General features: G+C 43.6%; 1 protein-coding gene across 2 annotated transcripts in view; it reads left to right on the forward strand.

The window, feature by feature from the left end:
- Positions 1-20,884, forward strand: part of NPR3 (natriuretic peptide receptor 3) — an 85,545-nt gene that overhangs the window by 53,295 nt on the left and 11,366 nt on the right. For both annotated transcript variants that reach the window (XM_059060831.2, XM_059060830.2), the window contains exon 4: positions 17,189-17,324. In XM_059060831.2, the coding sequence (XP_058916814.1) occupies positions 17,189-17,324 (136 nt within the window). The remainder of the gene's footprint in view (positions 1-17,188; positions 17,325-20,884) is intronic.

The raw sequence follows: 20,884 nt of genomic DNA on the forward strand, positions 1-20,884 counted from the left end.
CTTCAAAAGCAGTTGTACAGAAGCAACATACGTGAACAATAATATATACTCACTAAGAAAAGGCTTGTTCTTTTACAGGTTTGTCATACTAGTGTATGAAGACTTTATTTTACTTTATGTCCAGGGCTAAACTGTTTCCTCTCATATAGCTCTTATGCCAGTGTCATTTGAAAAAGGAATACATATAGGAATATCATCTAGGAATCCTGTTGCCAGTGTAAGTAGAAGTTTAGGTTTTAAAGTGGATTTTTTAAAAAGCTAAGTTTTAAGGTTAAAAAATGGAATATTTACATAAAAATAATTGGACCTGTTTGCGTCCTGGTGGGTTATTGTAATTTATCACAATGCAGTGGTAGCAATTTTGCACCCTTTCTAGAATCTCTTAGGACTCTCTTATTGTACAACGAAATACTTCAGAAAAAAGTGAAAACATTGGAAGACATAAACTTGTATAGAGGGTTCCAACATGGGACCCAGTCACCTTCCGGTGCAGCCTTGGGTAGTAGAGACCATCTCCTCTGAATAGGATCTGTTCCCTAGTAATCTCCAATGTTGCAGACAGCATTATTCTAGAACCAAAGGCAATCCAGCTGGGAAAGGAGCTGTAGGAGAGGAGGCAGAGCTCCTGACCCTGGACTTGGGCTGAGAAGGCCCTTGGTTGGGTCCCTTTACTTCTTAGGGCTTCCTCTGTTGTAAAACCAGAGATTGGGGCCACCACCTCAAGGGGCTTTCCCATTCCCAGGTTTCTGTTATTATATGTTGAAAGTGTTTTTCTAATGTTAGTCTTAATTTAGATGTTGTACTTCATTGTCAGTATCTGGATATGGAATTTACTTACCCTTTATTGAAAAATCACAATGTAACAATCATCACAACCCACCCACCTGCATTTTAGGAGGATTTTATTCCGGTAAAGTATTCTGCTGCTTATAATATTACATCATAAAAGTCTCTTGGAAATTTTCATTACTCCAGCTTTAAAATACAAAGGACCAACTTTTCTTCAGCTCCAGACTGGTCACCATTCTGCAGCCTGAAAACCCTTTGTATGTGCAAAACTCATCTTTGTGTACACAAACTAAGTAATTGCAATGTTCTGCGTCCAGTTTGCATTTGCAGGGATCCAGCTGCAAGTGGATTTTGCAAACACCAAATGAGAGCCTGGTGTTTAAGAGTGGTTTATATGCATTTTTTTTAAAAAGTATTTCTCCAGTTAATCTCAGAGATGGCTTTTTGATGTTGTCGTTAAAGAAAGGTGTTTTAGTTATAGAGAATGTGCAGAGTCCATTTTTTTAATGAAATAATGCTGCATCCTCGGTACGCTGGCTTTGAAATTCAGTTTCATACTTCTTAATGCGACCTCTGTTCTTGACTTGGGGTAGAATTTGGTAAATGCTGTTTTTATTTCTAACCAGGTATTCTGAGCAGGAGGTGATTTTATAACCTTGGATATTTGCTCATTTGAGGTTAGCAGGCCACCCATAGCTCGTTTTTTCTCCTTATTTAAAAGTTGAAAATTTAACTAATTAAACAAATATTCCGGCAGTGTCTGATGCATAGCAGAATTGCTAGGGAGGTGGGATGTGTATTGGGCCATCTCCCCACTCCCAGGTTTCCCTCTGATACTCAAAAACGAAAGGGGAGCCTGGAGCCTGCAGCTTATCTAGCCACAGTATTTGAACAGAGACAAGGTTTAATAAATCATTGTTTAGATAGGCCAGGCATTATATTTTGGAAAGTCCGAAATGTTGAAAAACAACACTCTCATTTCCTTCAATGAGGGGAAGGCCCAGCAGTAAAGCTGTCTAATCCAGCTTGTGTTTTGACACTGGTTTTGCACAGATGCAGTGTGGGAGGTGATATCAGTTGAGAAGTTATCAGCTCATCAGTGAAATCTTGGCCGGGCACTTCCCCCTTTATTGTCTTATATAATATCATTTAATTGGAACTGGATACTCTTACTGAAAATTTTCAGTTAGCTCTTCAGTAAAACCAATGAAAGAGGAAAAAAAAAAAATGCAGCGGACGCAAGCAGTATTTGCCCCACTGCTGGTGAGGGTGTACACAGGCAACCTTTTGTGTTTGCCAGAGCTGCATCAGAATAGGAGAATCCCCCCAACACCACCCTGCCCTGTGCCCTCACCCCCTTTCTTTAAAGTCAGCCAGGGAATAATTTGTCCAAATGAAAAGGCCCTTTCAGGCACTGGAGGGCTTTGCTAATTGTATGTGAAAGAATCAAAGCAAACCACAAGTTGGCTTTTAACAACAGAAAAGTAATGCGTTCACATACCAACATATTAATAAGATCAGTTTTATTAGGAAAATGTAATCAGGCAGAATAAGGACTGCAAGAGGAATGGCTTTTTAAAAGCCATTCTTTTATTTTCTAGCTAAAGAAATATCAGTCGGCTTTCAAAACACATTTAAATAAAGATGTACTGGGGCTTCCCTGGTGGCGCAGTGGTTGAGAGTCCGCCTGCCGATGCGGGGGACGCGGGTTCGTGCCCCGGTCCGGGAAGATCCCACATGCCGCGGAGCGGCTGGGGCCGTGAGCCATGGCTGCTGAGCCTGCACGTCTGGAGCCTGTGCTCCTCAACGGGAGAGGCCACAACAGTGAGAGGCCCGCGTACTGCACACACACAAAATAAACAAAGATGTACTGAAATCTAAAAAAATACATCAATTTCACTTTCTTGACATAAAAGGGAAAAATGCTTTAAAATTGTTTATTTCTGTAACTTTTAAATAGCTTTAGTTGTGCTAAATTAGAATAGTAAAAAAACCTTGGGAATCTCCTGGCTAAAGTATTTTTGTTTGATTGTAAATAGGTATCCATTTGCTTGTGATTTCTACATATTGGCAGGTGTGGATTTATTAATTGCAAAAATGCTGTTGAACTGGTGCAAGTGGAAAATGTTCAAGGAGGATCCGAAGCACCTATGACAAATGATTTTTCCAAGCAGTAGACTTCATTTTGACCTTTCAAAAGACAATCACTGCATTTTTTTTTTCCATTATGTGCGGTGAGGTAGTTTCAGTTAGAAAGACATTTTGCAATAATGGTGACAATGTACTCAAATGCGCATGACTAAAATAGCAATGCAGTGTGGAAATAAGTTTCACAGTCCAAAGGCCAAGCTATTTTCCTTTGTTTGTCTTCCTGTATCGTCACTGAATGGAGTAGAAGGGCGGTTCACGCATTTGGCCAAACTCTTTACAGCGGAAGCACATTCTTTCTAGAAGAGTCAGGTCACTTAAAATATGGACTAGAGATGCATTGCCAGTTCAGCTTGAAGAAAGAACATACACCCGCTCGAACAATTATACCCATTAGCATAAGAGAAGAAGCATGGGGCAAAACTCTAGAGGATGAAAGCTCAGAGTTCTTTTTTCTGCCTTTCTCCTCCCTTCCAACATCTCTGGGCTCTGGGGGCCTCAGCATCCTTCTTTCTGCACTTGGTGAGGAACTCATTTCCACAAAGATATTGGGGGTTCAGTAGATTAGCTTTACCAGGATATTTCATTTAAAGGAGGAACCTGGAAAAGGAAGACAACATAAGTAAACCTAAAGGTGATACTTTTCTGTTCTGTGGAGGAGATGAGTGTGTCTTTCAAATGCCAGGCTTTAGTCTTTCTACCAGAGAGCTCTGCTCAGGAACATTTATTTAGTCAGGCCACCCTGTGGCTAGAGCAGCGTGGTACTTTCTAAACTTACATGAAACTGTGTATTTTACTAATAGAGCAGCAGCAAAATGGCTGCATTTCACATAATTTGACAGGAACCAGAAAGGAGTGCCCACGTGTTCAGCCTTCCAGCTTGGAAGACGGGAGGGAGGCCGTCGGCTTCGTCGGCCTCTGCACTAACAGAGGACTCTGGTGTTTGATGCTGACTGCGGCCACAGTTTTGAAAGTCCGTGGGCAGAGTCGGGTTCATAAGGCCTGGCCATGGATGCTTCTGGCCGTGTGAGTGGATATGGCGGAGGAGCCCAAGGTAGTGGTTCAGTAGATGTTAATTGATAGGCATTAAAACGATCGATGATCCGGGGGCATGCCACCTTGTGTGCCGAAGACGTTAATCTGTAAAATGGAGAAAACCACACCAGGTTGCTCCTGGAAGTTATGAAGAGTGATTGTAAAGGGGTTTTCGAAGCTTAAGCGCTTTGACTGATAGTGTCCGAAGAAAACAGCCCCAGCTGCGGAGAGCAGAGCATCTCCGTGGCCCTGTGAGCCGTGTGTAGTGGCAGTGTCAAATGGCATCCTTCCTGGGGTCCAGCCAATTGTTAAAAGGGAGGAACTGGAATAATATATTGCTGGGGGCTCAACCCCTTCCTGGTTATGAAATTCGAAAGGGGCTTAAGCTGTAGGAAATTATTTTGGATTAGTTTTTATCATCTGATTTCCCCCCTGGACAGAACTTGCTTCATTTTATAAGGTTCTAAAAATCTTTAAAAAAAAAAAATAATAACAAGAGGCATCAGCCACCATGTCTCTCTCTCTTCTTTTTTTATTTTATTTTTGTGGTACGCGGGCCTCTCACTGTTGTGGCCTCTCCCGCTGTGGAGCACAGGCTCTGGACGCGCAGGCTCAGCAGCCATGGCTCAAGGGCCCAGCGTGGGATCTTCCCGGACCAGGGCACGAACCCGTGTCCCCTGCATCGGCAGGCGGATTCTCAACCACTGCGCTACCAGGGAAGCCCTCTCTTCTTTTTTTAAAAAAATTTTTACTTATTTAGTTTTGGCTGCGTTGGGGCTTCATTGCTGCACGCAGTCTTTCTCTGGTTGCGGCGAGTGGGGGCTACTCTTCGTTGCGTGGGCTTCTCATTGCGGTGGCTTCTCTTGTTGAGGAGCACGGGCTCTAGGAACACAGCCTTCAGTAGTTGTGGTTCACGGGCTCTAGAGCTCAGGCTCAGTAGTTGTGGCGCACGGGCTTAGTTGCTGTGAGGCATGTGAGATCTTCCCGGACCAGGGATCGAACCCATGTCCCCTGCATTGGCAGGTGGATTCTTAACCACTGTGCCACCAGGGAAGTCCTGGTTCTAAAGATCTTGCTCCCACAGACTGTGGTTTACAGATAGGGAGGAGGTGAGCAGAGAATTTGTGTGTATATAATGAACAATTTAACAATTGGCCTAAATTTGGGGACCTGTGTTATTTCCTTTACTGTTGTCTCTATGTGGGATAATTACTAAATCACTGAAGTCAGCCAGCTCTGTTTTTACCCTATCCTAAAGGTCTTAAAGAGATTTCATTTATTAGTAAATAGTCCTGCATCAGATTGGCACTCTAATTTGCCCACTGTTGCTCTGCAAACTACATTCATTTCAGTTTGGGGCCATTTTCTCTTTTTGTAACTCAGCAGTGACTGAAATATACTCAGCAGTATATTTATGGTAACCTTATGTCTAAGAATTTCTTGGGTAGAACAGATTTCAGATACAGCACATATGCCCTCTAGATGCACATGCGTTTTTGTTGATCACTTGACCCTATGTATCACCAGTCATACAGTTAAGCCTGCAGACGGTTGTTCATTGAACCTGTATGCCCGCCATTGCGCACTTACTGAGCGCCTCCTTCAGGCAAGGCACTGTGTCCTGTGAGGACAATTCATCACTTGTGTGGGTGGCTCTTGAAGGATGCATAAGAAGAGCCTCCACAGAGAGGCCAATATAGGGAATCCCAGCTTAGAAGGAGGAGGCAGTAGACACATTTAAGGAATAGTGAGCAAAATCACCTGGCTTGAATGAGGGGATTTTGTAGAGGAGGAGTTTGGAAAGGTCTCTCTTTTTTGAAATTTGTTCCTCCCTTGGCTGCCAAGACACCACCGTGTCTAAGTTCTCTGCCTACATTGTGGACTTCCCTGGTCTCCTTTCATGACTCCCCTTTTCCACTTGCTCCACAAATATTAGTGTTTCCCAGATTCTTTCTTTGGCCCTTTTTCTTCTCTAAACACTTTCTGGGCAGCACATCCACTCGCCTGGGTAGGATGTTCATCTGATGTGGATAACACCTAAATTTCTATCTCCAACTCCAGCCTGTCTCTGAGTGGCAGGCCCCGAGTTCCAATTGCCCATTGGCACCTCTGCCTGAATAACACTGTGCCTACCTGCCTCATCCTTTCATTCAGAACCGCTCCATTCTGAGCTCCGCTGGACCAAGCCTAGAGGGGGAGTCAAGGAGGATGGAACTCCGAGTTCAAAGAACTTATTCTGCACACAGAAGAAAGTAAAAAGTAGGAGACTGTAGTCAAAAAGAGATTTTCAAGAATTTTGAAAGTAGAGCAGTTCTGGGTGATGATAAGATCTTTGCTACTCAAAGGGTGGTCTATGGACCAGTGGCATCACCTGGGAGACTGTAGAAATGAGGAGGTGTAGTGCTCTATCCCTCAGACCTGCTGAATCAGAATCTGCATTTGAACAAGATTTGCAGGTGAACTGTGTGCACAGTTCTGAGAAGCTTTGGCCTAGGGTACGTACACGAGAGTGAATTGATGATGTTCAGTGGAGATGAAATGTTCAACGTTCAATGTTCAATGAATGGATAATGCACAGGGAGATTGAAATGGTTCAGTACGAATGCAATAATGTGGGTGGAGAGGAAGAATGTGAGCTGACTGCCAACCTCCTTAATGCATTCATTATGCCCTTGGGAGTGAGGGAGGGTCCTTGCGTCAGACGACAGAGATATTTGACATAGGATTTTTGACGTCTTAGTTCTTTGAGAACAGAGCCTCTGATTAGGATTTTTCCCCTTTAAGTTCTGTGCCTCAGCTCTTAAAAAAGATATAGCAGATCCTTAAATAATGATGAATTGACTTTACGAGCAGTGGGCTTAAACAGATTAAGCCTTTTGGTCAATTTACATTTTTTTAAAGGGAACCTGGGGCTTCCCTGGTGGCGCAGCGGTTGAGAGTCCGCCTGCCGATGCGGGGGATGCGGGTTCGTGCCCTGGTCCGGGAGGATCCCACATGCCGTGGAGCGGCTGGGCCCGTGAGCCATGGCCGCTGGGCCTGTGCGTCCGGAGCCTGTGCTCCGCAGCGGGAGGGGCCACAGCAGTGAGAGGCCCGCATACCACCAAAAAAAAAAATAAATAAAAAATAAAGGGAACCTGGAGCTAACTTAAACAATCTGGTATCCAATATCACCTTTTCTCCCCCCTCCTTTGATTATACTTTCCTGACAGTTAATTCAAAATGTGTTTGCTAGGGCAAAATTCTTCGCTCTTTTTTTTCCTCTCTCTTGATGTGCATATAACATCTTGGAAACCTTATACCTGTTAGAGAACTCACATTGATGCTCTATCCTTGGGTGTGAGTTTGGTCTTTAAGGAGGTGCCTTGCTTGATAGACAAATCAACACTGATGATGCAGGTACTGATTTGGAGCCAGGAGACTTGAGTTCCAGTCACAGCTCTGTTCTCACTATCCATGCAACGTTGAGTGAATCAGGCAACTATTATAGGCTTCAGCTTCTCATTTACATAATATGCTAGTTGGACTATATGAGCTCTAAATTCCCTTCGAGTTGTAAACTTGTGATTCTGTAATTCTTTTAGGCTGTTAAGCATGCCTGTGAGGTTAAAATGATGCATCTCCCTAAGATGTGTACCCAAGGGTCTCTCTTGTATTATGGCCAATATATTTATGAAGCTCAGTGTCATTCCATCCATGATTCAAAATCATGATACATCTGCATCTAGAGTACTCTGCATAGTTCTGGTAATTTTCTTAAGAGAAACGAGTCTCCTCACATTAGTAGAATATGTTAGCCCTAAAGGTTTTTAAAAAGAAATAGAGTATCTTTTAATTGCCCAAGGGAGTGAAACAATTTTCTTACGAAAGACTTAAAAAGATCAATCTCTTTGAAATGCTGCACCATCCAACCTTGTGCAGACCATGGAGCATTTCTTGAAATCTGAAGACTTAACTGAATTCTCAATCAGTAGACCTGAAGGGATACTTTCAGGATAATGACAAGGAATGACTATTTTTCCTGGTAGTTAGTAAGCATATGAAACTCATTACTTGCATATTTTCCAAAGGCTGTCTTAACATGGGTTCCAGAATGATTTAGATCAGTTCATTATGCTGGATCCCAAATGGGATTCAGAGCATGCTGATCTTTTGGTGTGAGGCCCTATTCTTTAAAGTTGATATTTGAGATATACAAATACCTTTAAAGAATTATTCGTTTAAAAATTAAAAATGAATTTAGTTCAATGATAGAAAATAGAACTGGACTGGACAGAACATGAATGTTGACCTTATGATTATGTATTTTCATATGTTCTTATAGAAGCTACTGTGGAAAGTTTTCCATAATTTTCCAGACTTGGGACATTCATTTAGGGAATTAATAAAGACAATTTTTATTATGGGAAATTTTAAATACATTTAAAAATGGAGAGCACAGTATGTGAAACTCCGTGTCCTCATCACTCAGCTTCAATAATTAACCAAGTCAGTCTAATTTCATCTCTAACTTTTTTCCCACCCTAACCCCTAGGCCCTGGAATTTTTTTTTTTATTTTTTTTTGCGGTATGCGGGCCTCTCACTGCTGCGGCCTCTCCCTCTGCGGAGCACAGGCTCCGGACGCGCAGGTCCAGCGGCCATGGCTCACGGACTTAGTCGCTCCGCGGCATGTGGGATCCTCCCGGACCGGGGCACGAACCCGTGTCCCCTGCATCGGCAGGCGGACTCTCAACCACTGCGCCACCAGGGAAGCCCAAGCCCTGGTAATTTTGAAGCAAATCTTAGGCATCCTCGTTTCATCTTAAGCATTTTAATATGTATCTCAAAGATAAGTTTATTATTTTATTTAAATAAAATTTATACACAATGAAATCCATAGCTCTTGATTGTGCTATTTGATCACCTCTGATAAATGTGTATGTCCATGCAACTACTACTCCTGTTAAGATATATGAGATTTGCATGACCACATGCAGTTTCCTCATGTCCCTTTCCAATCAGTTTCTACCCCCATAAGCAACCACTCTTCTCCCACCACATCTTTAATGAGCTATAATTGACAAATGAAGTCACATAAATTTAAGGTGTACAACATAGTGATTTGCTATATGTATACATTGTGAAGTGATTACCACAATACGGTTAGTTAACACACCATCACCTCATATAGTTACCTTTTCTATTTTAATTTTCTGGTGCTGACAACATTTTAAGATTTACTCTCTTAGTAAATTACACGTATACAATACAGTATTGTCAACAACAGTCACCATGCTGTACGTCAGAGCCCCAGAACTTATTCATCTTATAACTGAAAGTTTTTACCAACATCTCCCCATTTCTCCCATTCTCCAGCCTCTGGCAACCACCATTCAACTCTCTTTTTCTATGAATCTGACTTTTTTAGATTCCACACAGGTGAGATCATATAGCATTGTCTTTCTCTGTATGGCTTATTTTACTTAGCATAACGCCCTCCAGATTCATCCATGTTGTTACAAATGGCAGGATTTCCATATTTTTTATGACTAAATTCTATCTGTCTCTCTCTCTCACACATTTTCTTTAATCATTCATCTGCCAGTGGACGCAGTTGTTTCCATAGCTTGGCTATTGTGAATAATGATGCCATGAACACAGAGTGCAGTTATCTCTTCCAGACACTGACTTCAGTTCCTTCAGATATATGCCCAGAAGTGGGATTAATAGGTTTAATAGGCCTTTTTATTCACAGATGGGGCAAGGGCCACTTTAGCTGAGTCAGAAATCCTGATTCACTTGATCTGAGCTGCTGGCTTAAATATCTGCTTAACAGTTAGTGTGTTGCCTCATGTGCCCTCTCCTCTTTTCTTCTTCCATCTTCTGCCCTCTCATTCCATCTCTAGGTGTGGGTTCTGTCCCTCCCTCATCTTCAAGTACATTGTTAGTCTTCTCTTTTGTAGACCCTCGCTGGTCTTTCCAGCCTACGCACTCCACTCGTAGAACTCCCCAACTATTAGCCGCTTAGAAGCAGAAACCAGAGCACAAAGCTGTTTTACAACCTTAGCTGGCTGAACATATATGCCGGTTGGATAGATGTCATAACTAGGCAAGCCTGATTTGGACCCCTACTTAAGAACTTGCCCACCCAACATTTTCTGCAGTTTTGACCCCATCCATCGACAAAAATCTCTCGTTTCTGTTTAGGATGTTAGTCAGAGTGTCTCTTATAGGATAATAACAGTGTCCATCTATGAAGGTTTTGTAAGGACTAAACACAATAGAACTTAAATTCTATTAAGTTCAGCTCCTAGAATATAGGAGATGTTTAATATCATGGTTAATACCTGGAAGTAAAGAGAACTGCTTGACTTTGTTCAATCTAGCATTTTGTAAACCTGTTTAACTATGATAGTGCTATTTCTAGAGCCATCTGTTAACATTTTAAGGAATGCTGCTGCTGTATGGAATCCAGCTTCGGAAACTCTGAATTAAGAATTGAACAAAATTAAGCTGCTGACTGTTCACAGTGAGTGAATAAACCAGTGCTGCTTGAACTGGGAGTTGGGCTTATGGATCTTAACTCAGTCCTCACCACACCTTGAAACTGCTTGAATAAGAAGGAGAGGTTTCATTTTAAGACGCAAGACAGAAATGAAAAAAAAAAAGTCGTCCTTATACAAAGACTAGAGTTTTGTTTGTCTCTTCCTTGTAATCACATCTCCAGGTGACTCAAGAAATTTAAGGAAAGCTATCTGAAGTTCTCAGGATCAGCTTTCAAGGATGTCGTCAAGGTGGATAAAGTAGAGTCTACATGCTTCTTCTGATTTGGGCCTTTCAGGAGGAGTGAGGCCAGAAATTGTCCCCCTGTGTCCCCCGGTCTCCATCTCACTCTGGCTTGGTCGCCCCACTTGCAGTCTTGGGGCCGCCTCACCGTCCAGCAGAGTGAGCAGGGCATTTGCTGCCTGCCTCAGCCCTTCCCCCTGGGGTTTGGTGTGTGTGTTTACCCACCTCGACATTGTGCCCGACAGGAACATAGACCCCTGGAAAGAAGGCCAGCAAGTGTCCAGAGCAGTCTGTGGGGGTCGGGTCCCCAGGCTTTCCGGAGCCACATCTGGTCGGGCACTGGTGGGACATCAAGGCCAAGGACAGACATTGCCCACCTGATCATCTGAAAGCCAGAGACGATTATGTCATTAGGTATGTGCATTTCCCAACTAAGCCTTCAAGAGTGATAGGTGATGAGAAGCATCCTTATATGACGTGTGTGCGGGACACATTCAAAGGGCACACGTATCCGATGACCGAATTCCCTGTATGAGCACTGGGAGAATTTTAAAAAGTCATTTTCGTGCTTGTGCCCCATGCCCACTAATTCCAGGAGTCCGGTTCCACGGAGTTCTCCTCCACCTCGTTTCTCGGGGCGGCTCTCCTGGCTGAGGTTGCTTCTTGTAAGTGGATGCCGTCCACCAGCACCGTGGCACCTGCGCGCAGCCTGCACTGCCGTCCCCGTCATTAGAAGGGCAGCCGATTGCGGTATCGTGGGAGACACCTGAGGGATCAGAACTTGACTTAGTGATCTTCCCAGAACTGCTTTTGTTTAATGATCCATTTTGTTTTAGGTGATGAGAGACAGAAAAAAAATCTGCTTCTATTTGTAGGCAGCCATACTTTAGGCTAGGAAACCCAAGTTCGTTTCCCAGTCTAGGGCATTGCTATAGGGCCAGGGCTGAGCCTGGGGTGGAGACAGTCATTTGGGCAACTTAGGGCCCGTCCCCACCCCAAAGAAGTCTGCCAGACGATATGGCAATTCTTCGGCCAAGCACAGTGCTGGACCCTGGCTCTCTCCCAGGTCTGCTGCCTGACTGTTGGTAAGCCACTTGCCCTTTGCATTTCCTCGGAGTTACTAGGATAAGGGTAAACGTTTTCAACTTCACTTTCCTCAAGGCTAAAATAAGTCAGCAAGTGGCCAAGTGTGAATTCCATGAAGGCAGGCCTAGTATAGAAGAGCAGACATTGGGGTGTATGCCAGTAAGAGTGAGAACCCCTCTTTTGATGTTGAAGAATTGGTGATATCACTTGATTTATAGAAGTTCCTGCTGTTGTTACTCTATATTGTAGATTTAAAATTTTATGATTCAAAACGAAATGGAATGAAAACAGATAGGATCTATATTTTTATTGTATGGAGGTCATGTGTGCAGTGTTCATCAAATGCATAATGCCCTTTAACCTTCGGTCTCCCCATGCAGCATGGCCAGGCCACTTCTGTGTCTATCATCTCCAGTGGCCTAGGAGGGCAGGACAAGGTTCATTTTCAGGGTCTTATTACTAATAATTCAAGATGAAGCTGCCACTGTTTCTGCTGTGATAGGGAGAGGCAGGTCCTGGACCATCTCTCCTCTTATCTGCCTGCCATCAAAATGTCCTTGTCCCTGATCTCCCCGTTAACTGAAGGGGACGTTAAGGGTCATGTTTTTTCAAAAGACTCTTAAGAAACACTGCCCCAAACCCTCTGCTTTCCTGATTTGCGTTTGGAACCGTTGGTTTGTCATGAGAAAGACAGAACCACCTTACCATATGCTTGAGTACATGTGAATACCACAAGCGAAGCCCTGCGATTGCCTAGCCTTGTGCTTAACTTTGGTAGCTTTCTCCCACTAGTCTCCATCTGAGAGCTTTACAGGCTTTCTCAGATATCCAGAAGACCCTGGGAGCGAGATTACTGCCGGGGTGTCCACTCTCACTTTGCAAGAACATCTGAGGCATGTAGCATTCTCTGCTGTCTTGTTTGGAGCACAAGCATTGAGGAATTCACCTATGAATTTGTCTCCCCAAAGAGAAATAAGAAAGACTCTGCTCACTGTCACAGATAGGAGCCATGTCAGGAATGGCAACTCTTTATGCTCAGTTAAAAAAGAACTAGATTTCTTTTTTTTTTTTTAATTGAAGTATAGCTGATGTACAATATTATATAAGTTACTGGTGTACAATATAGTGGTTCATGATTTTTAAAGGTTATATGCCATTAATAGTTATTATAAAATACTGGCTATATTCCCCACATTGTACAATGTATCTTTGTAGCTTATTTTATACCTAATTGTTTGTACCTCTTAATCCCCTATTCCTATATTGCTCCTCCCTCCTTCCCTCTCCCCACTGGTAGCCACTGGTTTGTTCTCTATATCTGTGAGTCCACTTTGGAAAAGAACTAGATTTGTATTCAGCTTTTCCCATGATAGAGAATTAAAAAGAAACCACACTAACAAATAGACATGGCTGACGGGTGCTATCAGGGAGAAAGGCCAAAGGCAAAAACGGCTTTCTTTTACATGGAATAGCTGCCACTGGCCAGCACCAGAGGACACAATCAAGGGAACTGAGACGAAATGACGGGAGAGCGCGCTTCCTTGTTCTGGACAAACTCCCCAGAATGAGCGGAAGATGGTGAACGATTTCCATCTTGTTTGAACGATAGACACTTTGAAGCACAGCACAAATCATTATCATCCTGGAGCTGGTCTCTCACGGGGGTCGACTTCACCAGCTGCCTTGTGTGGAGTCCATCTACGCGCCAGTGGGGGCGGCGGTGCTGTTTGGTGGAGACGAAAGTCCTAGGGCTCATGAATTGTATTTGTTCTCTTAACTCTGCCATCGAGCAGGGGAATGGCTGCATTTAGGAATTTAAGGAAGACTCATGGCTAATGACAGTAAGGAAGGGCTTTCCGGCTAGAAATGAGGCTTACTACTAGAACAAGTTGGTGAGAAGAGGGAACGCTGTTTTCTTCCTTTAGTAACCACCGCCTGATCTGTCAGGCAGGAGTTTGAAGTCCCAGTGTTGTTCTGGCCAGAGGCGGGGGGACGGACCAGATGACCTCGTTCCTTTCAGCCTGGGGGGTCAGCGGAAAGTGTTCCAAAGGCAACTTAATACTCTGGATTTATTTTTCTCCCTCTTTTTTTTTTTTTTTAATTGGCACTTCCAATTTTCAGTGTCTATAATGTGCTAATGGGCTTTCCTCCCATTAAAAAACACGTGTGGATGTGAGAATGTTCTCCTTGAGAAAAGACGGTCTCTGGGGTTTTGCTTCTGGCCTGAGGTCCTATGAGGTAGGTGTTATGAAACGTCCCCTGCAGCCGGCTGGGGTGTGAGTGAACCTCAGTGGGGGCCAGCAGCTCTCCTGCTGATTTTGGCAGGAGAGGGAGACACTCAACCACTTTGAGAGGAAAGAAGGTAAACTTTGCGATTCATTTACAAACCCAGATGAAATGAGGTTTCGGACGCGGGCATGCATTGAGAGCCTATCTATTCTCTTCTACCATTAAGCCTGTTAGGACAGAAGTAATCCAAGTTCATGTTTTTCAGCCAGATAATTATTCTTCCCATCCTGATTGTAAAGGGGGAAGCTCAGAGGGCATATCAAGAAGGAAGGAAGCTCAAGAGCCAGACAGAGGGTGGTGCTGGGACATGTGTCCAGTGCTTTGGGTGGCCAATGGCAGCGTGGTGGCCCGGGGTTAGGATTTTGAGAAGGAGTTGGGAGAGAGGTGGACAGGTGATATCCAGCAGCTGGTACTTCACAGTCTAAGTAGGGTCTGTCTTAGGCTCCCTCAGAACAAGGACTATAGATGGAACAACTCTCACTTACAGAATGCAGGGGGATGGCAGATGAGTGATGTCTTTAGGTTCTCAAAGTAAGGAGTGGATCGGACCAGGGCTTTTCAGAGGCATCTTATGTTTCCCATATTCCACGATTCCATGATGCTTCCCTCTGTAGCAGGGTGGTTTTTATACAATTATCAAAGGGAAGATTGATCTTTTGAAAAAACAGTTTTTATTGTGGCCTGAGGATTAAGTTACACAGCTAAAGTCCACTCATTAAAACTCATTAACTCATCAGCATGCTACTTTCTCAAGCCATGATGACTTTGTGGCCTAAGTGAAAGTTTCATATTCCTCTGGAAAATTGAATTAGCATAGCACAATCAGCAGCAAATTATCTTTGACTAGTAGATTTTATTTCCACACCATTCTGCTTTGCCTAAAAAAGTAATGACTCTGAGACTTAAGCTTGATGGCTAAGAGTAAGAGCTAATGTCTACCACTTGCTTTCACAGTCCCAAGAACTGTTTTATTTATTTTTTATTTTTTTTATTTTTTTCCGGTACGCGGGCCTCGCACTGTTGTGGCCTCTCCCGTTGCGGAGCACAGGCTCCGGACGCACAGGCTCAGCGGCCATGGCTCACAGGCCCAGCCGCTCCGCGGCATGTGGGATCTTCCCGGACCGGGGCACGAACCCGTGTCCCCTGCATCGGCAGGCGGACTCTCAACCACTGCGCCACCAGGGAAGCCCCCAAGAACTGTTTTAGATGTTTTACATGCACTCGTTCATTTAATCCCCAGAAGAGCTCTATGAGATGAGTAGATACTAAACTCCCATTTAGTTGATAAGGAAATTGAAGACTAGAGAGATTGACTAACATGTCAGGGCCAGGATTAGACTCTGTGTCTAGCAGCTAACTGAGGGGTCTCCTGTAAACCATACTCTTCTGTCCTCTACCTCTCCCAGAGGGTCAGTGGAATTGACTAGCTTGGGCTGCACCCATTGCAGTTGGGTGGAATTAAAGCCGTGACTTTGTGGAAGAGAACTGTTGGGAATATGAAAGCATGAACAAGGAGGCTTAGTTTCCATTAAGTGTAAAGTGGTTCAATAAGATATGTTGTAATAGTAAGTAGATCCCTTATTTTTTGAACACTGCTATTAAGAATTAGAAGCTAAGCAGGATTCCCAGGTTTATAATTCTCTGTCTCTAGACAATAACAACAAACGCTAACAGGGAGTGCTGACTTTTACATATTTTACATCTATTAGTTCACTTAAACATGACAGCAACCCCTTCAGATAGGCACGAATATTTTCCTCATTTTCCAGATGGGGAACACTGAGACCCAGAGTGGTGCAAAAACATAGCCAGGAAGTGGCAGAGCTGGGTAGCGAGCCCAGGCTCTTTAACCATTATTCTAGCCTGCCTCTCAGCACTAGGCTTTGGCAATTCTGAAATATTCGCTCCTCTGATGCAAACAGGACTTATTGTCCTTCAGGGTGGGATGAGGCCAAGAAGAGCTGGACATTGAACCATGTCTTCTGTGAATGTTTGTGTATTTGAACCAGGTGGCTCTCTTCCTCCGGGGTCTCTTTCTAGGTCTGGGGCAGGAATGCCTCTCTCAATGCCTCAGCGTGGTTGTCTGTGGGATGCCCAATTCACTCTGCTGCATGGAATTCCATTCTTGATGCTTTCTTCTGAAATAAGAAGGCTGGAATTTGGGGGTGCTCTTATACCTAATCTGTAAGCTACTAAGTGTTTCAAGATTGTATTTGCTCAGTTCGTGTTCAATGAACGTTACAGTGGGTTTAAATGTGGTATCAGAACTTGCCAAATGGTGCTTATAGAAGGACTCAAGGCTCAGAAGGATTAAGTGACTTCTCCAATTTCACATGAAGTTGTATGTTTCTGAGCGCAAGGGCTATCTTACTTGAGCCAGGACTCAACTGAGATAAACCAATGGCCTGTTTCCATTCTTGTCCTTGGAGCTTGGCAGGGACTGGAGGTAGGGAGTGGTCAGATGCCCTGGAACTACTCAGAACACAGATTGGAAAGAGAAACTGAGATGTTGATGCTGGTAGAGGAGAGGACAGAAATGCTGGGCAGGCAGGGATGGCAGCGTCCATTCCTCTTTGCCCCCTTTGCGCTCTACTAGGCGATCAGTAGTATTTGAATATGAATGAATGGATCCCTACTGTTTTTTTTAGCCATGCTCCACATTCAGAGCATGGAGATCACAGGGGCTGGTGAAGATGGAGAAGACCTCAGGGGGAAGGTTGGACTCTAGTTGGCTTGAGGTAGAGAGCAGATGTGGGAGTAAGGAGGGCATGTGTGCAGAGCCATCTATGGGCAAAGGCTGATGCGCCTGGAATACTTAACCTGGCCCACAGGTACAATGTTCTTGACTTCTGTAATATCTTGTCTGCTCTCCAAACTCCCAAACGGGGGAAGGGTTTTCCTGACTAAGCCAGTGCGAGGAAAGCTGTGGCATGAGTCTTGTTAGCTACTCTTTTGCACGCCTCTGCCATCACTTACGGGCCTCGGGTCTAAGTTGTTAACCACTTGGATTTGCCCACATTATTCCTGAATATGAGTCATTTGTTGTCTGCGCTCACCCAGCTGGGCTTTCCTTTCCAGGTTAACATGTTTGTTGAAGGATTCCACGATGCCATCCTCCTCTACGTCCTGGCCTTACATGAAGTACTCAGAGCTGGTTACAGTAAGAAGGATGGAGGGAAAATTATCCAGCAGACTTGGAACAGAACATTTGAAGGTGAGGTTTCAGTCTACAAGGCAACAACGCTGTGCAGCTGATCAAGCTGCTTCTTTCCTGGTTCTGTTTTTCTCACTTACAACTTTGGGACCTTGCCAGTGTCTTACTTTTCTCAGCTGTAGAAGAAGGATAATAAGTCAAGATCAACCCACTTCACAGGCTTGTTGTGAAAATTAAATGAGATAAAGCTTGTGAAAGTGCTTTGAAAGAGTCCCACTGAAATAGGAAGTGCCTTGTCTCTTGATTACTAGATGACAACTTTAGTTTTCTTAAAATTAATCACAAGCCTCGTTCACAACAAATAATCAGTTTGTGAAGAGTTCTGTGATCAGTTTTAAAAGGAATAATCCCAGATATACATTCCTCTGTTCAAAACTGGGAGGTCTGAGATGATAAGCAGGTCCATTTGAGCTCTCTGCTTATATTTCATTTTTTAAAATGGTGAATACTAGCTGTTGCTTAAGAGCAGAGAAGTATAAGAACAACAACAGCAAAAAAATGGCTCGTCATCTCATCACTCAAGCAATCTCCGTTGACATTTAAACATTGTACAAGAATGAGACCATTCTTGGCTGGAAAATTTGAATGCTACAAAAATGTACAAAATGAAAAGTGAAAGTTTTCCCTTCACACCCTAGCCCCCTGTCCCCAGTGTAATCACTATTAACAATTTCCTATGATTCAGCCTAAAAATATTTTATGCCTTCTGCCAGCACATATGCATTTGTATATCTTATCTAAAAAATTTACACAAAAGGGTCATACTATGAATGCCATTCCTCATCTTAGCTTTTTCACTTGTATGTCAAGTAGAAGAATTTTCCATATGAGCGCTCATAGATTCAGCACATTTTTAAATGATGGTTCCATATTTTTCCACTGTTTGGCTGTACAAGTATTTCTTTAACCAATCTCCTATTGATGGGCCCTTCAGTTGTTTACAGTTTTTGCTATTATGCAAAATGCTATTATGATCTTAACACATCTCGATGAATTTTTGTGAGTACATCCAATAGGGAACATTCTTAGTCATGGCCTATCTGGGTCCAAAAGTATGTTGGTACCTTCTAAAGTGCATTAGGTATTGCCAAATATCTTCCAGAAAGGTCTACCAGTCCATATTCTTGCTAACAGCATGTGGAGTGCTAGTTTCCTCTCACCTCCCCATCAGTCAAAAAAAAAAAAAAAAAAGAACATGAGACTCAATATGAGAATGATCCAGCTGCTGGAGCCCTGCGGATATCAACTTCATACTCACTCATTCATTCATTCATCAGATATTCTTGAGCACTTACTATGTGCCAGGCACCGGTCAAGGTGCTGAGGATTCAGCAGTGAACTAAAGAAATTCCCTGCAATAACTGAGCTTCCATGGTAGTAGGGGGAACCGGCGATAAACGAATAAATACACCACTTCAGGGGCTATAAAGTAAAGCAGGTTAGGGAGCTGGCATGTGATGGGAGGGGTGTGGTAGGACTGCTAATTTAGATAGAGTTGTCCGGGAAGGTCTTTCTGATAAGCGGTGGTTGAGTAGAGACCTCAGCGTAGTGAACGAAATTATGTAGAAGTTTAGGAGAGAATATTCCAGAGGCAGCGGCAAACGCAGAGACCCTGAGTGTATCTGGCAGGAGAGCGCTGAGGGCCCCCGTAAGAGCAAGGAGGCCGGTGTGGCTGCAGCAGTATGTGAGCCTCAGTGTGATGGTAGCCGGAGCCAGAGGTACTGTGGGCCTGGAAGCTGCTTGGGTTTCCACCTGAGTGCGATGGAAAGCCCCCAGAGGGTGAGGGTCAGGATCTGTCTTGAGTCTTTTTTTAGATGGGGGCTTTCTGGGGGCTGAGGAAAATGAACTGTAGTATGCTGGTGGGTATCATCTGAGGACCGCTGCCATACAGGTCACTGACCAGAGGTCAGGAAACCCACAACCGAGCCACTGGCTGTGACCTCAGTCCTTTGGCTGCTTCTTTGTCACCAGTACTAAGGGGGTTGGACTAGCTGATGACTGACAAAGACCCTGTCAGTTCTGCTTCATGCCGACTCGCCCTTTGAGCCCTTTAATGCACTGGGGCTATATCTACATGTATTTATCAAGGCTAGATTTGGGGCACATATTTTTTTTTCCCTTGGGACTCCCACCCACTCCACTGCCTCGTCTTGCCCTTGGTTATTAGAAAGGGTAGGACGGTACAGAGAGGTCAAGTTCCAGCGAGAGTTGTCTGGGCAGCAGCTATGGTGACATTTGGTGGATTTCATTTCTCCTTGGTGGTTTCAGTGGATGCCACATCTTACTCAAAACTAGAGTGACGTCTGCTTTAACTTTGGACAGATTGTAGGACATGAACGAATCAAATAAGCCTCCAGGATTATCTTGCTCAACCTCTGACTGCTTCAGCTGAGGAGTTGGAATCAAATAGGATAAGTCAGGGGGCATATTAGGACTGAGTCAAATTTCCCAGAAGTTGTGTCCTGTGCACTGAGAAACCGGCATGTGTGGACACGACCTTGGTAGGCCACATCCTGTTCCTAGTTATTCCTCACTACACGATGTGGTCATTTGCTCTTGGTCATCTGAGGGATGCTGTTAAGGGAAGGGCAGGTGCCCACAATGGCTGGAACTCAGTTTTGTTTAGAGGGCATGGACTAAATTTTCCCATAGGCCAACTTGATGCTTCCATTCTAGGGCTGGGTCTACACAGGCAATATGAAATGAGTCCCCAAACAATCAACTGTATAGTTCAGTCTAAACTTAGAATCTCATTTGTCCAAATGTAAAGATAATTGAAGCCAAGATAAGTTTTGACCTTGAATTGTTTGAAGAGCCCATTTTATTTGCTAAACAATGATCAACCTGAGGGTAGCCCCCAAAAGAACTATAAAAAAATCCCCAACTGTTCTAGAATTAAAAACAATTTAAATTTTAATGGTCACTGTAAGTGACCATAAAGTTGTCAAGGGAAAAATACTCTGGACATTATTTGACAGATTTGGATTTTATTACCGTGAAACCTATGACCAAATCTCAAGGCTTTCAATAAATGGCCTGGGAAGAAGCTGAATTTCCTCTCTGTGGAAGAGGTCAGAGTGACAAAGTAAATAGGACTGTGGCTCAAACCTTGAGCTCCGCTACAGGCCAATAGAAATGAGGGTGGAAAATCTCATTACTTATGTACAGGAAAATTCTGCTGTCAGCCTGACGATCTCACCTTATGTACACAATACTCTCAGGTGAAGTCTCACTTGCTAATTGGCCACCCTGAGGGTTCACACCCCATTTCTTGGCAGAATTGTAATAGCTTAAAGTGTAATGAGGTCTTGGATTACTAGGGCCACCTTGCCTTATAAAATATTCTGCAAAACACATAGCAGAACACACCATCATAAACACCTCTGAACAGAATGGCATATGGTTTTGGACAGCCAACATGTTTGGAGATAAATGTATATATATTTAAATGAGAGTAATTACTTAAAAGTTGTATAGACTGTCAAGGATAAGCTAGCTTGAGATAGGTGTATCCTTTGTAATCAGTCTATGTTAAGAAGACAAAGAAATCAAGATGAATA

This window comes from Kogia breviceps, chromosome 4 (genome assembly GCF_026419965.1).
Source record: "Kogia breviceps isolate mKogBre1 chromosome 4, mKogBre1 haplotype 1, whole genome shotgun sequence".
Classification (NCBI taxonomy): Eukaryota; Metazoa; Chordata; class Mammalia; order Artiodactyla; family Physeteridae; genus Kogia; species Kogia breviceps.